The sequence below is a fragment of the Acipenser ruthenus genome, unplaced genomic scaffold (genome assembly GCF_902713425.1).
Source record: "Acipenser ruthenus unplaced genomic scaffold, fAciRut3.2 maternal haplotype, whole genome shotgun sequence".
In the NCBI taxonomy this organism is placed as follows: Eukaryota; Metazoa; Chordata; class Actinopteri; order Acipenseriformes; family Acipenseridae; genus Acipenser; species Acipenser ruthenus.
This window is the reverse complement of record NW_026708300.1, coordinates 46,229-67,500: the sequence shown is the minus strand read 5'-3', so window position 1 is coordinate 67,500 and position 21,272 is coordinate 46,229. Positions and strand designations below refer to the sequence as shown.

The following is a 21,272-nucleotide window of genomic DNA, read 5'->3' as shown; positions in this document are numbered from 1 at the left end:
TGATCCCTGCTCAGTGTGATTCCTGCTCAGTGTGATCGCTGCTCAGTGTGATTCCTGCTCAGTGTGGTCCCTGCTCAGTGTGATTCCTGCTCAGTGTGATCCCTGCTCAGTGTGATCCCTGCTCAGTGTGATCCCTGCTCAGTGTGATTCCTGCTCAGTGTGATCCCTGCTCAGTGTGATTCCTGCTCAGTGTGATCGCTGCTCAGTGTGATTCCTGCTCAGTGTGATCCCTGCTCAGTGTGATTCCTGCTCAGTGTGATCCCTGCTCAGTGTGATCCCTGCTCAGTGTGATCCCTGCTCAGTGTGATTCCTGCTCAGTGTGATCCCTGCTCAGTGTGATTCCTGCTCAGTGTGATCGCTGCTCAGTGTGATTCCTGCTCAGTGTGATCCCTGCTCAGTGTGATTCCTGCTCAGTGTGATCCCTGCTCAGTGTGATTCCTGCTCAGTGTGATCCCTGCTCAGTGTGATCCCTGCTCAGTGTGATCGCTGCTCAGTGTGATCCCTGCTCAGTGTGATCGCTGCTCAGTGTGATCCCTGCTCAGTGTGATCCCTGCTCAGTGTGATTCCTGCTCAGTGTGATCGCTGCTCAGTGTGATTCCTGCTCAGTGTGATCGCTGCTCAGTGTGATCCCTGCTCAGTGTGATCCCTGCTCAGTGTGATTCCTGCTCAGTGTGATCCCTGCTCAGTGTGATCGCTGCTCAGTGTGATTCCTGCTCAGTGTGATCCCTGCTCAGTGTGATTCCTGCTCAGTGTGATCCCTGCTCAGTGTGATCGCTGCTCAGTGTGATTCCTGCTCAGTGTGATCCCTGCTCAGTGTGATCCCTGCTCAGTGTGATCCCTGCTCAGTGTGATCCCTGCTCAGTGTGATCGCTGCTCAGTGCATACACTAAGAAGTAAGAGTGAGTCTAGCTAGCTCTATAGCCAAGAAAGCTTTCTCATGCATTACTAACGCATTTGAGGGAGAGAACAGGGGGACTTCCAGTCTGGCATTTGCATACTGCGTTATTTGTAAGGCTTTTTTTGCTGTGAAATGTACCCTTTTGCTCATTGTGTAATATGCAGTTCCCTGGTGGAAATTCACGTCTCTGAAAGAATAGTGTAAAGTATACATATTTTGTTTAGCACTTAAAAATAAATCCAGCCAACGTTTGCCTGATTGAGGCGCTGCCTGTCACGCTGCGTTCAGGAACCTGGCAGCCGGTTTAGTTTGCTTCCTTCCTGGTAAATGATTGAACACACGACTGCGCAGAGCTGCACGATTTCTTTAAAATGCCTTCAATTAAAAAAGACACCGACTGAGTCAAAGATGGGAAATATTTTTCTTCAAGGGCAGTTCGGTATGGATTGAAATAACAGGATGTCTTAACTTGTAAGGGTCTGGTATAACAGTTTAGCATCACCTAGAATTGTAGTTTTGAGACATACTATTGGAAAAAATATATATATATATATATAGTGCCTTGCAAAAGTATTCAGACCCCTGACCAATTCTCTCATATTACTGAATTACAAATGGCACATTGAAATTTCGTTCTGTTTGATATTTTATTTTAAAACACTGAAACTCAAAATCAATTATTATAAGGTGACATTGGTTTTATGTTGGGAAATATTTTTAAGAAAAATAAAAAACTGAAATATCTTGCTTGCATACCATTTGTAATTCAGTAATATGAGAGAATTGGTCAGCGGTCTGAATACTTTTGCAAGGCACTGTATATATATATATATATATATATATATATATATATATATATATATATATATATATATATATATATATGAACATAATTTAGATCTTTTATTTAAAATCGTGCAATCAAAAGAAACTACAAAATGATATCGCAAAAAATGATGATATCCGAAGCCATAATAGTAGTACAGTAAGTATTTCATGTTAGATTTTGAAACTGTCACATTTTTCAATTGTCAGCTTTTCCGTTAAGTATCTGGAAAACTATACAAAGCGCTGGGTGTGGAATTCAATATGTTAACAAGGGAACATTATTCAGCAGCTTTCATTGGACTCTATGAAGCTGAGGGAGTTCATTCTATATAGAGGGGGTGGAATTCAATATGTTAACAAGGGAACATTATTCAGCAGCTTTCATTGGACTCTATGAAGCTGAGGGAGTTCATTCTATATAGAGGGGGTGGAATTCAATATGTTAACAAGGGAACATTATTCAGCAGCTTTCATTGGACTCTATGAAGCTGAGGGAGTTCATTCTATATAGAGGGGGGTGGAATTCAATATGTTAACAAGGGAACATTATTCAGCAGCTTTCATTGGACTCTATGAAGCTGAGGGAGTTCATTCTATATAGAGGGGGTGGAATTCAATATGTTAACAAGGGAACATTATTCAGCAGCTTTCATTGGACTCTATGAAGCTGAGGGAGTTCATTCTATATAGAGGGTGTGGAATTCAATATGTTAACAAGGGAACATTATTCAGCAGCTTTCATTGGACTCTATGAAGCTGAGGGAGTTCATTCTATATAGAGGGGGTGGAATTCAATATGTTAACAAGGGAACATTATTCAGCAGCTTTCATTGGACTCTATGAAGCTGAGGGAGTTCATTCTATATAGAGGGGGTGGAATTCAATATGTTAACAAGGGAACATTATTCAGCAGCTTTCATTGGACTCTATGAAGCTGAGGGAGTTCATTCTATATAGAGGGGGTGGAATTCAATATGTTAACAAGGGAACATTATTCAGCAGCTTTCACTGGACTCTATGAAGCTGAGGGAGTTCATTCTATATAGAGGGGGTGGAATTCAATATGTTAACAAGGGAACATTATTCAGCAGCTTTCATTGGACTCTATGAAGCTGAGGGAGTTCATTCTATATAGAGGGGGTGGAATTCAATATGTTAACAAGGGAACATTATTCAGCAGCTTTCATTGGACTCTATGAAGCTGAGGGAGTTCATTCTATATAGAGGGGGTGGAATTCAATATGTTAACAAGGGAACATTACTGAGCTCCCCTGAGGGTCCACATAACCTTCCTATCAACCTGAAAACCTTAAATATATATATATATATATATATATATATATATATATATATATATATAAAAATACACACATGCTTTTTGTTTCACACATCTGCCTCCTTTTCTAAAACTATTTTATAGAGTGCTATTTTGAAAAGAATAAACAAGGAGTTCTCAGACTGCAAAGGGAAATGAAAGTAGTGATTTAGCGACTGGAGATAAATATATTCTAGGGGGTGTTAAGAGTTAAAGATATTTCTGGGCTGTGATGTTGGTGCACTGACCAGCAAAGCCACTGTTTTGACAGAACAGGGTGAGGGAGATCGAGAGAGATCTTGCATCAGCCGGCTTTAAAATATACTGCAGCGACTTACAAACGTTTAGCATCATCATCACCCTGTACTAATCATGCTTCATAGAGTCCAATGAAAGCTGCTGAATAATGTTCCCTTGTTAACATATTGAATTCCACCCCCTCTATATAGAATGAACTCCCTCAGCTTCATAGAGTCCAATGCAAGCTGCTGAATAATGTTCCCTTGTTAACATACTGAATTACACACCAGCGCTTTGTATAGTTTTCCAGATACTTAACAAAAGAAAAACTGACATTGAAAAATGTGACGTTTCCAAAATCTAACATGAAATACTAATGGAGTACTATTATGACTTCTGATGTTGTTTTGTAGTTTCTTTGATTAGATGAAGTTAAATAAAATATCTAAATTATGTTTATATAGTTTTTTTTTTTTTTTTTTTTAATGCTAGGTGATGCTAAAGTCCTCGGTTCACTGTGTGTGTGTGTGTGTGACCCTGAGCAAGTCACTGAACCTCCTTGTGCTCCATCCTTCAGGATGAGACGTCAAACAAACAAGCTCCTATTGGAAGTGACTCTGCAGCAGCCACTGACTCCCTGTGTGTGTGTGTGACCCTGAGCAAGTCACTGAACCTCCTTGTGCTCCGTCCTTCAGGATGAGACGTCAAACAAACGAGCTCCTATTGGAAGTGACTCTGCAGCAGCCACTGACTCCCTGTGTGTGTGTGTGTGACCCTGAGCAAGTCACTGAACCTCCTTGTGCTCCGTCCTTCAGATGAGACGTCAAACAAACGAGCTCCTATTGGAAGTGACTCTGCAGCAGCAGCAGCAGTTGTTGATGATGCAGAGTTCACCCCCCTAGTCTCTGGAAGTCGCTTTGGATAAAAGCGTCTGCTGAAGGACTCATTAATAATAATAATAATAATAATAATAATAATAACAGTAAATGCAGAAGGGAGGATGTGAAGGAGGAAGGAAGATGATAACGAGTTTGAGAGAGCATGAAAATGTGTTTTACACAACTCACCACAGACAGAACTTACCGTAAAAAAAAAATATTTTAAAACTGCCAGCTAGAAGCTTCCCCTTTTACACGCCAGTGTCCCTAATGCAGCACTGTGCATATTTATATTTTCTCATTTATATTCTTATGATACAGCGGTGTGCATCTGTATCAGAGCACTGATGTCCACGATTGAGCTCCCGGTGTGAGAATTTCAATCTCCGCTCAGTAATCAGTGATATAGAAACAACAGGCGCTCCTGTGTGTGAAAATGTCAGACCGCTTTGTACTTTAATCAGGCGTCTTAAACAGCTTCTCCTGCATTTGACTGTGTTGCTTTTTCTCTCACTGAAGTGAATTCTATGGGTTATCTGTTAAAGTCGTCAGTTCAATTAGACCATCACTAGTTTGCCAATCCCTCCACCCCCTCCTGGATTTTCAGTTCCAGTGGTTTGGATTTCACAAGCATGACAAGTCAAAACTGCAGAAGCAGCGGGGTCTGTTCTGATCAATTTGCACGGCTGTGTGTGGCAGGTCTGCGTTTATTCGTTGTGCTGAATGTTATTATTATTATTCTTATTAGATGTACTTACCTTGTCATGTGTTTCAATGCTCAACACTGGAGTCCTGAAAAAACAAGAGAGAGAGAGACGGTTTTAATGACATGACAGTTCCTTCCTTTCACACACAGTGACACACACACACACACACACACACACACAGAGTAACAAACAGTGACACACACATACACACTCTCACACATACATACACAGTGACACACACAGAGTAACAAAGTGACACGCACACACACACAGAGTAACAAATAGTGACACACACACAGAGTAACAAAGTGACACAGTGACACACACACAGAGTAACAAACTGACACGCGCACACAGAGTAACAAACAGTGACACACACACACAGTGACAAACAGTGACACGCACACACAGTGACACACACACAGAGTAACAAAGTGACACACACACACAGTGACAAACAGTGACACGCACACACAGTGACACACACACACTGACACACACATACACAGAGTGACACACACACAGTGACAAACACAGTGACACACACACAGTGACACAAACACAGAGTGACAAACACAGTAACACAAACACAGTGACACACACTCAGAGTGACAAACACAGTGACACACACACACAGTGACACAAACACAGAGTGACAAACACAGTAACACAAACACAGTGACACACACACACAGTGACACAAACACAGAGTGACAAACACAGTAACACAAACACAGTGACACACACTCAGAGTGACAAACACAGTGACACACACACACAGTAACACAAACACAGTGACACACACACACACAGTGACACGTACACACAGTAACACAAACACAGTGACACACACACAGAGTGCCACACACACACATAAACACAAACTCACACAGTGACACACACACACATCATATGACTTCCATACAGTTCAGTCAGCACACACACACACACACCCACAGACAGCTTCTTTCCAAAACAAAGTACTTTATAAAGTTCAGTTCACAATAGAAACTGTTATAAAGTTACACAGACCTCATGATCTCTGCTTTTTTCTTCCCTAAACAGAAGGAAACAAAGTTGGCAACGTTAGACTCACACTTGTGACTCGCGTTATTGTATTTTTTTGTATTTATTTGTTTATTTATTTCACGCGGGGCTCACAGGGAGACTAATACAAAGAGAGACCATCTTACATAAAAAACCAGCCCACAGTTATACATCTCTGTCACAAAGACGGCCGGTGTGGGTGGCGTCAGACCAGAAGCAGGAAATAAACAGACAGAGAGGTGTGGTTTGGTGAAGCTGAGCGAATGCTCTCGCTCAGCATTTAATAAACAGAACAGAAAATAAAAGGTTTGAACAGACAAAACACAAAAACAGGACACGGCACTCTACGCCAAAATAAAATAGACATACAAAACGTACTAAACAGTAAACAGACAAACGAAACACGGTGAGTGAGACACTTCTTATTATTATTCTTATTATTATTATTCTTTTTATCTCCTTCTCCACACTCGTTCTCCACTCACCGAACACCCAACCCCGAATGAATGCTACGTGTCTCTATATATACCGTTGTGCTGGGATTCAATTACTAATTAATTATTCACTTGAATCCCAGCACGTGAATTCATTCTGTGCAACCCCGTGCTCACATATTACATTTAACCAGCACGTGAAGTGATTTGTGCCCTCCTCGTGCCTAAACACAAATCTACACTTTTTAAATACACGTGAAACACAGACCCGTTTATATCCCGTGTACCAATCTATACACCAACATTAACACACGCACGCAACATACAACACATAATATGCACACAGGGGCGGGGCACATTGCCACAATCTCATATCAATAAAAACACACGATGAAAATCAATAAAAAAATTAGATAAAGGGGCATTCAAAAAGGAGGCACTTTTTTTACACAGAGAATCGTGAGGGTCTGGAACCAACTCCCCAGTAATGTTGTTGAAGCTGACACCCTGGGATCCTTCAAGAAGCTGCTTGATGAGATTCTGGGATCAATAAGCTACTAACAACCAAACGAGCAAGATGGGCTGATTGGGCTCCTCTCGTTTGGAAACTTTCTTATGTTCTTATTATAACTGAAACAGGTTCTCTTTCAAAACGCAGATTTCTCTCAACTGCGGTTTTAAACGATAATGACACAAGGGAACCCCGAAGGGCATTCCAGAACCCCAAGGCTGTGCCGAAGAAAAAATAACTGAAGGCGAAAAGGGACTGATGGTCAGACCTCTGAGCCCAGGTCTATTACGAGCGCAGACTGAGGCTGGCACGCAGCGAATGCAGAGCCTTATAGAAACGAATAATCACATCGCAGTCATCCTTTCCCAGCAACCATACCAGCCTTGCTTCAGTGAGTCTTGACTGGAAATCACTCATTTCCTCTTCAAATCTAATCAAAGTTTATTTATATAAGCACCATATCTGGGCAGCAGTGTGGAGTAGTGGTTAGGGCTCTGGACTCTTGACCGGAGGGTCGTGGGTTCAATCCCAGGTGGGGGACACTGCTGCTGTACCCTTGAGCAAGGTACTTTACCTAGATTGCTCCAGTAAAAACCCAACTGTATAAATGGGGAATTGTATGTAAAAATAATGTGATATCTGTATAATGTGAAATAATGTATAATGTGATATCTTGTAACAATTGTAAGTCGCCCTGGATAAGGGCGTCTGCTAAGAAATAAATAATAATAATACAGGTGCATCTCAAAGCACTTTACAGGATGAAAAATAGACACATTTATAAAAGAAATATATAATGTAAAAACCAGTAATTAAATATATATAATGCAGATAAAATTATTTCTTAGCAGACACCCTCATCCAGGGCAACTTACAATTGTTACAAGTTATCACATTATTTTTACATACAATTCCCCATTTATACAGTTGGGTTTTTACTGGAGCAATCTAGGTAAAGTACCTTGCTCAAGAGTACAGCAGCAGTGTCCCCCACCTGGGATTGAACCCACGACCCTCCGGTCAAGAGTCCAGAGCCCTGACCGCTACTCCACACTGAGATACAAAAACAGATATATACATACATATACATATTATAAAAATGCTCAAACCAATTTTAGTCAGGTTTTAAAAACAGTCTCAGCTTCCCACACATGTGTTGGCAGCTCACTCCAAAGTGTGGGGGCTCTGTAACAAAAAGCCCTTCCTCCTCATTTAACATACTTTATTATAGAGGTTACCAGCAATCCCATATTCAGGGATCAGAGTTTACGATTGGGGATGTATGGGGTAAGCAGCTCTCCTAAATAGGTTGGTGCCAAGTTATTTAGGACCTTAACAGTATCTTAAAATCAACTCTAAAACTCTTACCTGCGCGGAATCGACAGTAGAGTCCAACAGCGAGCAGCAGCACGATGAGAACAACGACTCCAGCAACGGCTACGGGTATCACAAGGTCAGAGCCAGAGCTAAGCTTAGAGCCAGGGTCAGGGCCTGAAAAACAACTCGAAATATCTAGAAACAAACCTCCCAGTGTTTCTCACCGTCCTGAGCATCACAGTGAAACAAATCAGACCGAATACTGCGTTTCAAGGCTGGGACTAAGACTCCTGTTCCACAGCAGCGTGATCCATTCCTGGTTTTGCTGTGAGTTTAATAATAAGACACACCTGAGCTTGTTACCTAGACACACTGGGGCTGATCAATCTGGTAGTAGGGGCAGCAGTGTGGAGTAGTAGTTAGGGCTCTGGACTCTTGACCGGAGGGTCGTGGGTTCAATCCCAGGTGGGGGACACTGCTGCTGTACCCTTGAGCAAGGTACTTTACCTAGATTGCTCCAGTAAAAACCCAACTGTATAAATGGGTAATTGTATGTAAAAAATAATGTGATATCTTGTAACAATTGTAAGTTGCCCTGAATAAGGGCGTCTGCTAAGAAATAAATAATAATAATAGTAAAACCTCAAAATATCTAGAGACAGACCTCCCAGTGCTTTACCAGTGCTTTTCATCATAGTGAGCATCGCCACAGTGAAACGAACCAAATACAAATACCATCGCAGCGGAACACAGTGCTTTGTATTACAAACTACAGCAGCTAGACTAACACAGGGCTAGAACTAGAACCAGAACCAGAACCAGAGCCAGAGCCTGAAAAACAACATGAAATATCTAGAAACAGACCTCCCAGTGTTTCTCACCGTCCTGAGCATCACAGTGAAACGAATCAGACCGAATACTGCGTTTCAGGGCTGGGACTAAGACTCCCGTTCCACAGCAGCGTGATCCAGTCCTGGTTTCACTGGGAGTTTAATAATAAGACACACCTGAGCTTGTTAACTAGACACACTGTGGGCTAATCAAGCTGGTAGTAAAACCTGGACTGGGTGACACTGCTGTGGAAGTCTGATTCCCAGCCCTGTGTTAGTCTAGCTGCTGTAGTTTGTAATACAAAGCACTGTGTTATACTGTGATAGTTAATTACAGTAAGCAAGTTGTTAGCCCCACTTAATTCATTTCCAAAAACATATCTGTTATTCATCTTTACATAAGGTGACCATATAGCTCCATGTTCAGCTCAGTCTTTTCAGCACACAACCCAATGCATTCTGGTACGTTTTACCTGTCTCAGGTACCCTTCTTTCCTTTAAGACTGCGCTTACCAGAATGCATTGGGGTTGAAAAGCCTGAACTGTCCTGAGAGACACATAGTGGACACACACGCACGCACGCACACACACACACGGTACATTGGTAACAGGTTTTGAAGTGAGTTAGAATTCTTAAATGTTTTTTTTTGGGGGGTTTTTAATGGAACCAAACAACTAAGACGATAGGCCTGAAGCCTGGCTTGCTGAGATGCAGGACTACAAGTACCAGAATGCAGTGTGAGCTTGGAAACAAACAAACAAAACCAAAGGCCCAAAGCATCGTTTTCTTTAAAGAGATACAAGACTACAAGTACCAGAATGCAATGCAGTGCGAGATTTTAAAAAAATAACACAATGCGTGATGAGAGACGGTGTTTGTGTTCCTGTGTGTGTGTGTGTGTGTGTGTGTGTGTGTGTGTGTGTCCGTCGGTGTGTTCAGAGGGGCTACACTGGTTCTCTTCCAGATCTCCCTGCCTCTCTCGTCTCACCTTGATCAGGTTTGGGTTTGGGATCAGTCACTACCAGGGTGTGTTCCTTCTGAACAGGCTCTGCCAGTCCTTCTATCTGAACCCTGCAGCTCACTGTGGCTCCACTCAGCTCCTGAGTGACAGTGACATTCAGCACACTATTCCTACTGAAGGTCCCGTCCTCATTCTCCGCATTCTCTCCCCTCTCTGCAGCAGGCTCCACAGCGCCGCCCTGCTGGACCCAGGACACATTGACCCTCTCTGGGTAGAAGCCACGCGCACGGCAGGTGAGGGAGACGGACTCGTTCACTTTCACGCTCTCTGGATTCGCTTCGATGGAGACGTCGGGTTTAACTGGAGCAACGAGACAAAACACAGAGCAGGAAGCTGTGGTTAGTGTGCGTCCTGTTTCTAAAGGAGCAGGGCTGGGATCGCATTGTGAATCAGGGCTGGGGTTGCATTGTGAATCAGGGCTGGGGTTGCATTGTGAATCAGGGCTGGGGTTGCATTGTGAATCAGGGCTGGGGTTGCATTGTGAATCAGGGCTGGGGTTGCATTGTGAATCAGAGCTGGGATTGCATTGTGAATCAGGGCTGGGGTTGCATTGTGAATCAGGGCTGGGGTTGCATTGTGAATCAGGGCTGGGATTGCATTGTGAATCAGGGCTGGGATTGCATTGTGAATCAGGGCTGGGATTGCATTGTGAATCAGGGCTGGGATTGCATTGTGAATCAGGGCTGGGATTGCATTGTGAATCAGGGCTGGGATTGCATTGTGAATCAGGGCTGGGGTTGCATTGTGAATCAGGGCTGGGGTTGCATTGTGAATCAGGGCTGGGGTTGCATTGTGAATCAGGGCTGGGATTGCATTGTGAATCAGGGCTGGGATTGCATTGTGAATCAGGGCTGGGGTTGCATTGTGAATCAGGGCTGGGATTGCATTGTGAATCAGGGCTGGGATTGCATTGTGAATCAGGGCTGGGATTGCATTGTGAATCAGGGCTGGGATTGCATTGTGAATCAGGGCTGGGATTGCATTGTGAATCAGGGCTGGGATTGCATTGTGAATCAGGGCTGGGATTGCATTGTGAATCAGGGCTGGGATTGCATTGTGAATCAGGGCTGGGATTGCATTGTGAATCAGGGCTGGGATTGCATTGTGAATCAGGGCTGGGGTTGCATTGTGAATCAGGGCTGGGGTTGCATTGTGAATCAGGGCTGGGGTTGCATTGTGAATCAGGGCTGGGGTTGCATTGTGAATCAGGGCTGGGGTTGCATTGTGAATCAGGGCTGGGGTTGCATTGTGAATCAGGGCTGGGATTGCATTGTGAATCAGGGCTGGGATTGCATTGTGAATCAGGGCTGGGATTGCATTGTGAATCAGGGCTGGGATTGCATTGTGAATCAGGGCTGGGATTGCATTGTGAATCAGGGCAGTCCTGCACTGAGAGAGCCAGCTCACATCTCTTAAAGGACAATTTGGTATGGAATGGAATAGACTTGTATTAACTTGTAAGAGTCTGGTTTAGATTCACTTTGTACAGCTGTGGCCAAAAGTTTCACATCATCACCCTATAGAATGAACTCCCTCAGCTTCATAGAGTCCAATGAAAGCTGCTGAATAATGTTCCCTTGTTAACATATTGAATTCCACCCCCTCTATATAGAATGAACTCCCTCAGCTTCATAGAGTCCAATGAAAGCTGCTGAATAATGTTCCCTTGTTAACATATTGAATTCCACCCCCTCTATATAGAATGAACTCCCTCAGCTTCATAGAGTCCAATGAAAGCTGCTGAATAATGTTCCCTTGTTAACATATTGAATTCCACACCCTCTATATAGAATAAACTCCCTCAGCTTCATAGAGTCCAATGAAAGCTGCTGAATAATGTTCCCTTGTTAACATATTGAATTCCACACCCTCTATATAGAATAAACTCCCTCAGCTTCATAGAGTCCAATGAAAGCTGCTGAATAATGTTCCCTTGTTAACATATTGAATTCCACACCCTCTATATAGAATGAACTCCCTCAGCTTCACAGAGTCCAATGAAAGCTGCTGAATAATGTTCCCTTGTTAACATATTGAATTCCACCCCCTCTATATAGAATGAACTCCCTCAGCTTCATAGAGTCCAATGAAAGCTGCTGAATAATGTTCCCTTGTTAACATATTGAATTCCACCCCCTCTATATAGAATGAACTCCCTCAGCTTCATAGAGTCCAATGAAAGCTGCTGAATAATGTTCCCTTGTTAACATATTGAATTCCACACCCTCTATATAGAATGAACTCCCTCAGCTTCATAGAGTCCAATGAAAGCTGCTGAATAATGTTCCCTTGTTAACATATTGAATTCCACCCCCTCTATATAGAATGAACTCCCTCAGCTTCATAGAGTCCAATGAAAGCTGCTGAATAATGTTCCCTTGTTAACATATTGAATTCCACCCCCTCTATATAGAATGAACTCCCTCAGCTTCATAGAGTCCAATGAAAGCTGCTGAATAATGTTCCCTTGTTAACATATTGAATTCCACACCCTCTATATAGAATGAACTCCCTCAGCTTCATAGAGTCCAATGAAAGCTGCTGAATAATGTTCCCTTGTTAACATATTGAATTCCACACTCTCTATATAGAATAAACTCACTCAGCTTCATAGAGTCCAATGAAAGCTGCTGAATAATGTTTTTTGTTTTCGTGAGAGGAACCTAGAGCAATCCCACACATGAACCTTGAGCTGAGATAAAAGGGACTTTCTAGATGGACTGGGAGTCAGTCATGCGGTTTCAAAACAGGGTATGAATAAATATTTACTCGTTGCTCGGACTCTGACTTCTCCAATGCTGGACCGCAGTTACAGAATATTTTTATTACTCTGGAACAAATATGTTAATGTTAGCTTCATATACTGAAGATCACAACTCAATCCTCCATTGCATTAAGAGTCTGCAGGGCTGGGAATCAGACTCCCGCTGCACTGCAGTGTGATCCAGTCCTGGTTTCACTAGGAGTTTAATAATAAGACACACCTGAGCTTGTTACCTAGACATACTGGGGCTGATCAAGCTGGTAGGAAAACCTGGACTGTGTGACGCTGCTGTGCAATAGGAGTCTTATTACCAGCCCTGCAATGTAATTCAGTCCAGTCTAGTCTAGTGATATTAAACTGCAGTTACAATGTAATTCCAGTCCAGTCCAGTCTAGTGATATTAAACTGCAGTTACAATGTAATTCCAGTCCAGTCTAGTGATATTAAACTGCAGTTACAATGTAATTCCAGTCCAGTCTAGTCTAGTGATATTAAACTGCAGTTACAATGTAATTCCAGTCCAGTCTAGTCTAGTGATATTAAACTGCAGTTACAATGTAATTCCAGTCCAGTCTAGTCTAGTGATATTAAACTGCAGTTACAATGTAATTCCAGTCCAGTCTAGGGATGGAAATAATTAATGCTGACGAAGATGCATATATATCTATAAATGTATATATGCACACACACACATTTATCATAAAACTGCTGTCGTGTTTCACAATCCTGTATGTGTGAGTCACTGAACCACACAAACATGTAGACAGAGTCTGACCCTTTTCAATCTATCTTTCAACTTCATGTTCTGCTTTTAATTTCCCCAGTGTACAGAGTGCTACCATTAAACTGCACAAACTAGGAAGTACAAGAAACATTGCTTCAGAGAAGACAAACCACTGACCACACCTGAATCTGTGTAGAGAGCATCACTGAACTAACAGGACTGCACTCTGTACTGTAGTGGGGATCTGAGAGCCAGCAAATTCAATACAGTCTAGTCTAGTGAACTCACAGCATTGTACTGTACTGGGGATCTGAGAGCCAGCAAATTCAATACAGTCTAGTCTAGTGAACTAACAGCACTGTACTGTACTGGGGATCTGAGAGCCAGCAAATTCAATACAGTCTAGTCTAGTGAACTAACAGCACTGTACTGTAATGGGGATCTGAGAGCCAGCAAATTCAATACAGTCTAGTCTAGTGAACTCACAGCACTGTACTGTACTGGGGATCTGAAAGCCAGCAAATTCAATACAGTCTAGTCTAGTGAACTAACAGCACTGTACTGTACTGGGGATCTGAGAGCCAGCAAATTCAATACAGTCTAGTCTAGTGAACTCACAGCGCTGTACTGTACTGGGATCTGAGAGCCAGCCAGTTCAATGCACAGACTCACCAGTGATGCTTGCTCCCAGGCTGTAGGGTTCAGACGACAGTGTTTGCTGTGTTGTGTTGTCTGTAGTCTCGCAGGTAACAGTGGATCTGATGTCTTCTTTAGCAGTCTGTAGTGAGAGTGTGTTGCTCTGTTCTCCACGGACGGTTCCATTGTTTTTCTTCCAGGTGAATTTCGTTCCCGGAGGTCCGTTCGACCGGCAGGTTAACACCACGGCATTCCCGGCTAAAACTCTCCCCTGCGGACCCTCAATGACAGGGGGACGAAATTTCTCTGGAAATGGGACAGAACTATAACCTCAAACTTACAAGGAATACTGGGAAACCTAGTGGTTAGAGCTGAGGAGGGACTGGGAGGGAGGGAGGGAGGGAGGCCGGCTCTAGTGGTTAGAGCTGAGGAGGGACTGGGAGGGAGGGAGGGAGGCTGGATCTAGTGGTTAGAGCTGAGGAGGGACTGGGAGGGAGGGAGGCTGGCTCTAGTGGTTAGAGCTGAGGAGAGACTGGGAGGGAGGGAGGCTGGCTCTAGTGGTTAGAGCTGAGGAGGGACTGGGAGGGAGGGAGGCTGGCTCTAGTGGTTAGAGCTGAGGAGGGACTGGGAGGGAGGGAGGGAGGCTGGCTCTAGTGGTTAGAGCTGAGGAGAGACTGGGAGGGAGGGAGGCTGGCTCTAGTGGTTAGAGCTGAGGAGGGACTGGGAGGGAGGGAGGGAGGCTGGCTGTAGTGGTTAGAGCTGAGGAGGGACTGGGAGGGAGGCTGGCTCTAGTGGTTAGAGCTGAGGAGGGACTGGGAGGGACTGGGAGGGAGGCTGGCTCTAGTGGTTAGAGCTGAGGAGGGACTGGGAGGGAGGCTGGCTCTAGTGGTTAGAGCTGAGGAGGGACTGGGAGGGAGGCTGGCTCTAGTGGTTAGAGCTGAGGTGGGACTGGGAGGGAGGGAGGGAGGCTGGCTCTAGTGGTTAGAGCTGAGGAGGGGCTGGGAGGGAGGGAGGCTGTGTGGTGGAGTGGTTAGATCTGTGTGTATATGACTCTGTGTGTGTGTGTAGCCTGTGTTTTGTGTGTGTGTATTAAGCACTGTACTGTAAAGGCTGGTTCACACCAGGCTTACGATTCAGACAGATGCTACGAACGGACGCAGGCTGTAGTTCACACTGAGCGATCTTCTCCCTGCGTTGGTTCATTCTGATTGGTTTAAAAAAGACAACACTCTTCTGGAGGTTCGGGGAGTCGTGCGCACGCCGCGTTCAACTTATTCACCGTAGAACCACAGCGCCTCTTTATAAACAGCTGATCCAAAAAAACAAAAATACTGTGTGACTGACAGCAAATGCCACCATTCAGTTTCATGGTAAAATCACAGACGTTTGGTTGAGCTGACCCGCTCAGCTTAACCAGCCCGCTTTCAGTAAACACTGTAACGTAGGCTGCTGAGAGACACGCATCAAACACGGGTTCAAATTCCGGAGCTGCTAGTTTTCATTCTGATTATTTATCTGTTCATTTATGGTACCACACATGCTTAGTTATTAGTTCTTTAGACATTTTCCGCGACATCAATACAAGTATAATTTATTTCAAGTAATAAACGATAAATTGTATATTACTTGTAAAATTCTAAAGGAAAGAAAAATGCGTGTGATTGGTTGAACACGAGTCACCAACTTGACGCTGAGAAAGTTGAAATCTACCAACTCGTCCGCAGCCTCTACGATTTGAACGCAAGGTGATGCGTTCGTAGCGTCCGTCTGATTGGTGTGCCCGGTGTGATCCAGCCTTTACTGTGTGGTGGAGTGGGTAGAGCTGTGTGTATACGAGTCAGTGTGTGTGTGTAGCCTGTGTCTTGTGAGTGTGTGTTAAGCACTGTACTGTAACTCAGCACACAGGCATATTATCTGCGGCTGGCTTTCTCAAGCTCACAGCATTTTGTTTCTCTGCTACAGGATGTTGTGCAAATACAAAGTTTACTCCCAGCTGTTAACAAAGTACCTTTACTGCAAACTCACTGCAAACTCCCTGCAAACTCACTGCAAACTCACTGCAAACTCACTGCAAACACACTGCAGACTCACTGCAAACTCCCTGCAAACCGTCCAGAACTGAAGATCAAGGACATTCAGAATTGCAAAGCAGCGACGCCTCAATGTTATTCTGAGGCAGCGCGGTCCGTAATGCATCAGTGATTCTGCAGGGTTAGGAGTGAAGGATACTAGAAGTGATCAGAGAGCCACACACTCACCTCGCACACTCAGCCTGCTCCCTGAGCCGCTAGCAATGAGGGTCTCAACAGACCCTCTGTATTTCTCACAGTAATACGTTCCTGAGTCATTCACAGTCAGCCTCACAATTCGAATGGATGAATCTGTGGGGTGGTCTGGATATACTCTGGACACACGGGGGTCGTTTCTCTCATTGAGCGGAGGGGGGTCTGTAGAGTAGAGATACTCTCTGCTGCTGCCAGTGTCCCTGTACCATCTCACTGGTCCTGGAGGACCCACTCTGGACAGGGTGCAGAGCAAAGTGACCTCACCCTCCTCTGTGCCAGTCACAGAGCCCGGGTCCTGAGTTATAATGAGTGGAGGCAGCACTGGAGAGAGAGGAGAGAGCAGGAACATGGGAGAGGAGAGAGTGCAGGAGAGAGAGGGGCAGAACAGAGAGAAGAGGAGACAGGGAGAGGATAGGGCGGAGGAGAGAAGAGAGTGGAGAGGGGGAGAACAGAGAAGAGGAGACAGGGAGAGGATAGGAGGGAGGAGAGGAGAGAGTGGAGAGGGGGAGAACAGAGAGGGAGAGGAGAGGAGAGAAGAGAGGGCCGAGAGGAGAGGGAGAGGAGAGGGGGAGAGGAGAGGAGAGAAGACAGGGTAGAGAGGAGAGAAGAAAGGGTGGAGAGGAGAAGGGGAAAAGAGTGGAGGAGAGAGAGGAGAGAATGGAGAGGGGGAGGGGAGAGAGTGGATAGGGTTCGGGTTAGGGGTCATATTCAAAACAGCCCTTTTATTTAATACAGTCTATAGTGGAGATCCAAGACTCTGATCTGCACAGTAAATGATTAACAGCACTGTAAAGACACTAGGAGCTGTGCTCACACTGCCTGCTGTAGATGGAAATGATTAACAGCACTGTAAAGACACTAGGAGCTGTGCTCACAATGCCTGCTGTAGATGTAAATGATTAACAGCACTGTAAAGACACTAGGAGCTGTGCTCACAATGCCTGCTGTAGATGTAAATGATTAACAGCACTGTAAAGACACTAGGAGCTGTGCTCACAATGCCTGCTGTAGATGTAAATGATTAACAGCACTGTAAAGACACTAGGAGCTGTGCTCACAATGCCTGCTGTAGATGTAAATGATTAACAGCACTGTAAAGACACTAGGAGCTGTGCTCACAATGCCTGCTGTAGATGTAAATGATTAACAGCACTGTAAAGACACTAGGAGCTGTGCTCACAATGCCTGCTGTAGATTCAGCTGGACCAGAATCACCTGACATGTCTGTGCGCTACAGGAGCCACAGCAAAGATACTAGAAGTGATCAGAGAGCCACACACTCACCTTGCACACTCAGCCTGCTCCCTGAGCCGCTAGCAATGAGGGACCCATCTAACACTTTGTATTTCTCACAGTAATACATTCCTGAGTCATTCACAGTCAGCCTCACAATTCGAATGGATGAATCTGTGTCGTGGTTTTGATGTACTTGAGACACACGGGGGTCGTTTCTCTCATTGGGCGGAGGGGATGTAGAGTAGAGATACTGTCTGCCGCTGCCAGTGTCCCTGTACCATCTCACTGGTGCTGGAGGAGCCCCTGTCACAATGCAGCGTAACGTGACCTCTCCCTCCTCTGTGCCAGTCACAGAGCCCGGGTCCTGAATTATAATGGGTTGAGACACCCCTAGAGAGAGAGAGAGAGAGAGAGGAGAGGAAACAGGAAATCCATTTCAGAGAGCAAAAAAGAAGCCAAGTAATGAGACAAAAAGTGGAACAATAAAATAAGTGTTTGAAAATGAGAGAGAGAGATGATTAATAATAATAATAATAATAATAATAATAATAATAATAATAATAATAATAATAATAATAATAATAATAATAACTAGATGGTAACTTTACAAGTAAAGATGTGAGACTTGCTTTAGCTCTTTAAAAGTATTTTTGTGGTAGTGGAAGAAGTTTAAAAAGTTTTACTTTTTAAAGCAAAGCAGTTACATACAATCAAAGTTAAATTTAGTAAAATAATTGGTCTGATTACTTTGATAGACTCCTATACCTATACCTATATTGAAGTGTGGGGCAGTTAGATCACACATTTCATCAGACATGTACCGTTTGATTGGGAGAAGATATTTTTGAACGGATTTCAGATTTGAATAGCAGAGAAGTAGAGGAAGATTCCATGTGTTCTAACTTTTTGTCTTACTTGTTGGGAAAGTGGTCAAAGTAGCTGATTTGTGTCAAAAGTCACGTCGTTTACAGTAAATAGAATGATGGAAGTCTGGGAGTTTTTAAACAATGGGGAGCTTTAGAAAGTTGAAAAAAGTCCCATTAAAGTGAATGAAGATGGACAAAAAAGGACAAAAAGCTTAATAGTTTAAAAAGTATAAAATATATCAAAAAGTTGTATACAAGCACACTATTCCAGACCGGTCTACACGTTTAAAAGTTTGAACGGCGTTTCTAGCGTAAACGGTGTAAGAGGAGTAGCATGCCAAATAATAATAATAATAATAATAATAATAATAATAATAATAATAATAATAATATTGTAGATTGAAGATTTAAAGTGGGGACTCTTGCCTCGCAAGCCCCACTAATAATATATATATATATATATATATATATATATATATATTTATTTATATTTTTAATATAGCACCTTCCACAATACAAATTGCCACGAAGTGTTGATCAGTTTAGCAAGTTAATTGTTCCAAGTGTTTAGAAATTGATGATTAAGGGTTACCTATCAAACCTGCTGGACTGTGGCTCTCCAGAGACCAGGCTTGGCCATCCCTGTCCTAGTCTGGATAAAAGCGTCTGCTTAATGACTAATTAATAGCGTAGTTAAAAAAAAAACACCCGTTCTATAATGGAGGGCTGTGTCATGATCGCTTTCTGCATTGGCTACAAAAAAATGATATATTTTAAACGGGTTCATTCCTAAAGTTTAATCATTCAGGAAATGAAACTCTCAGTTCAGTTTTCTAAGGGTTATTTTAACAGGGTGGTCTGTCTGTCTTTCTAAAGCTGAGTTGAACACAAAGCCACCTTTTCAGAACAGCGGTGGCTTTCCAGGAGACCGACGGGAGATCTAGTTTGAGGTTTGCTGTATCAAACCCCCAAGCCTCCCTGCCTGGTGAGCCACGCGGTGCCCTGAAACCCAGTACCAAGCCACACAGCGATTCTCAAACCGCTTCCTCCCATCTTTAATTAACTTCTATTTGTTTATTTTTTTTTACAAAACTACAACCAAAACCAACTGTGTTTTATATTTCCAGTCCTCTTCAGCATTCCTCTCTGCGTTTTGTTTTTACATTATTCTTTTTGTTGTTCTCCTTTCAGACAATAGGAGCAGATCATTAAAGGATGGAGGAACCGCTTTGAAAAAACCTCTCAAAGTGGCTTCGTGTTCCCTCTAAGCTTCATAATGCTTGTTTTAACAGCGAACTTCTGATAAAAGTCAGTCCTGGTCATTGTCTTTATCACAGCGAGGCTTAACAAAACATGTAGGATTAAAAGGGGTCTCGATACCAGGAGGTTCAAATCCCGGCTGAGCCTCCGACTCCCTGTGTGGGTGTGACCCTGAGCAAGTCACTGAACCTCCTTGTGCTCCGTCCTTCAGGATGAGACGTCAAACAAACGAGCTCCTATTGGAAGTGACTCTGCAGCAGCCACTGACTCCCTGTGTGTGTGTGTGTGTGACCCTGAGCAAGTCACTGAACCTCCTTGTGCTCCGTCCTTCAGGATGAGACGTCAAACAAACGAGCTCCTATTGGAAGTGACTCTGCAGCAGCCACTGACTCCCTGTGTGTGTGTGACCCTGAGCAAGTCACTGAACCTCCTTGTGCTCCGTCCTTCAGGATGAGACGCAAAACAAACGAGCTCCTATTGGAAGTGACTCTGCAGCAGCCACTGACTCACTGTGTGTGTGTGTGACCCTGAGCAAGTCACTGAACCTCCTTGTGCTCCGTCCTTCAGGATGAGACGTCAAACAAACGAGCTCCTATTGGAAGTGACTCTGCAGCAGCCACTGACTCCCTGTGTGTGTGTGACCCTGAGCAAGTCACTGAACCTCCTTGTGCTCCGTCCTTCAGGATGAGACGCAAAACAAACGAGCTCCTATTGGAAGTGACTCTGCAGCAGCCACTGACTCACTGTGTGTGTGTGTGACCCTGAGCAAGTCACTGAACCTCCTTGTGCTCCGTCCTTCAGGACGAGACGTCAAACAAACGAGCTCCTATTGGAAGCAACTCTGCAGCAGCAGCAGCATTGTTGATAATACAGAGTTCACCCCCCTAGTCTCTAAGTCTCTTTGGACAAAAAGCACCTGCTAAATGACTCATTACTTCTAATAATAGTAATTATTATTAATAATAACAACACAAACTCACCAGGCCGAGACATCTGTAGAAGTGTTAGGAGCAGAGCAAGGATCGGACACTTCATGCTGGCAGAGACACTGACCGCCGCTTCCACACACAGAGAGATAGAGAGACCGGAGACTGACCGTCCGGCAGTGAGGGGGACTGAAACAGGATGAAGGGAGGGGTGTGTGTCACTGCTTAAATAAACACAGATAGAGAGATAAAGGGAAGTAACGTTCCTTCCTCTGAAATAAAAAAAGGGAAGTTCATGTTATCAGCAGTGTGTTGCAATAGCTGACTGAAAAAGAGGGGGCTGGACACAGTCGAAATATAACTGACTTTATTGAAATCTTTATTAAAACACTAGGGAACGCTACGGTAGAAATATAACTGACCTGATTGAAATCTTTATTAAAACACTAGGGGGCGCTACGGTAGAAATATAACTGACCTGATTGAAATCTTTATTAAAACACTAGGGGGCGCTACGGTAGAAATATAACTGACCTGATTGAAATATG

General features: G+C 43.8%; 1 protein-coding gene across 2 annotated transcripts in view; it reads right to left on the bottom strand.

Moving 5' to 3' along the window:
* Nucleotides 1-20,908, bottom strand: part of LOC117966777 (tyrosine-protein phosphatase non-receptor type substrate 1-like) — a 21,337-nt gene extending 429 nt beyond the window's left edge. Inside the window, exons 1-8 of one of the 2 annotated variants that reach the window (XM_059020696.1) lie at nt 20,779-20,908; nt 17,721-18,062; nt 16,410-16,757; nt 14,188-14,457; nt 9,995-10,327; nt 8,227-8,349; nt 5,899-5,923; nt 4,918-4,951 (exon numbers count right to left, since the gene is read on the bottom strand). In XM_059020696.1, the coding sequence (XP_058876679.1) occupies nt 4,918-4,951; nt 5,899-5,923; nt 8,227-8,349; nt 9,995-10,327; nt 14,188-14,457; nt 16,410-16,757; nt 17,721-18,062; nt 20,779-20,833 (1,530 nt within the window). In that variant the 5' untranslated portion in view covers nt 20,834-20,908. The remainder of the gene's footprint in view (nt 1-4,917; nt 4,952-5,898; nt 5,924-8,226; nt 8,350-9,994; nt 10,328-14,187; nt 14,458-16,409; nt 16,758-17,720; nt 18,063-20,778) is intronic. The other variant, XM_059020697.1, reaches the window with a different exon arrangement.
* Nucleotides 20,909-21,272: the final 364 nt, after the last annotated feature.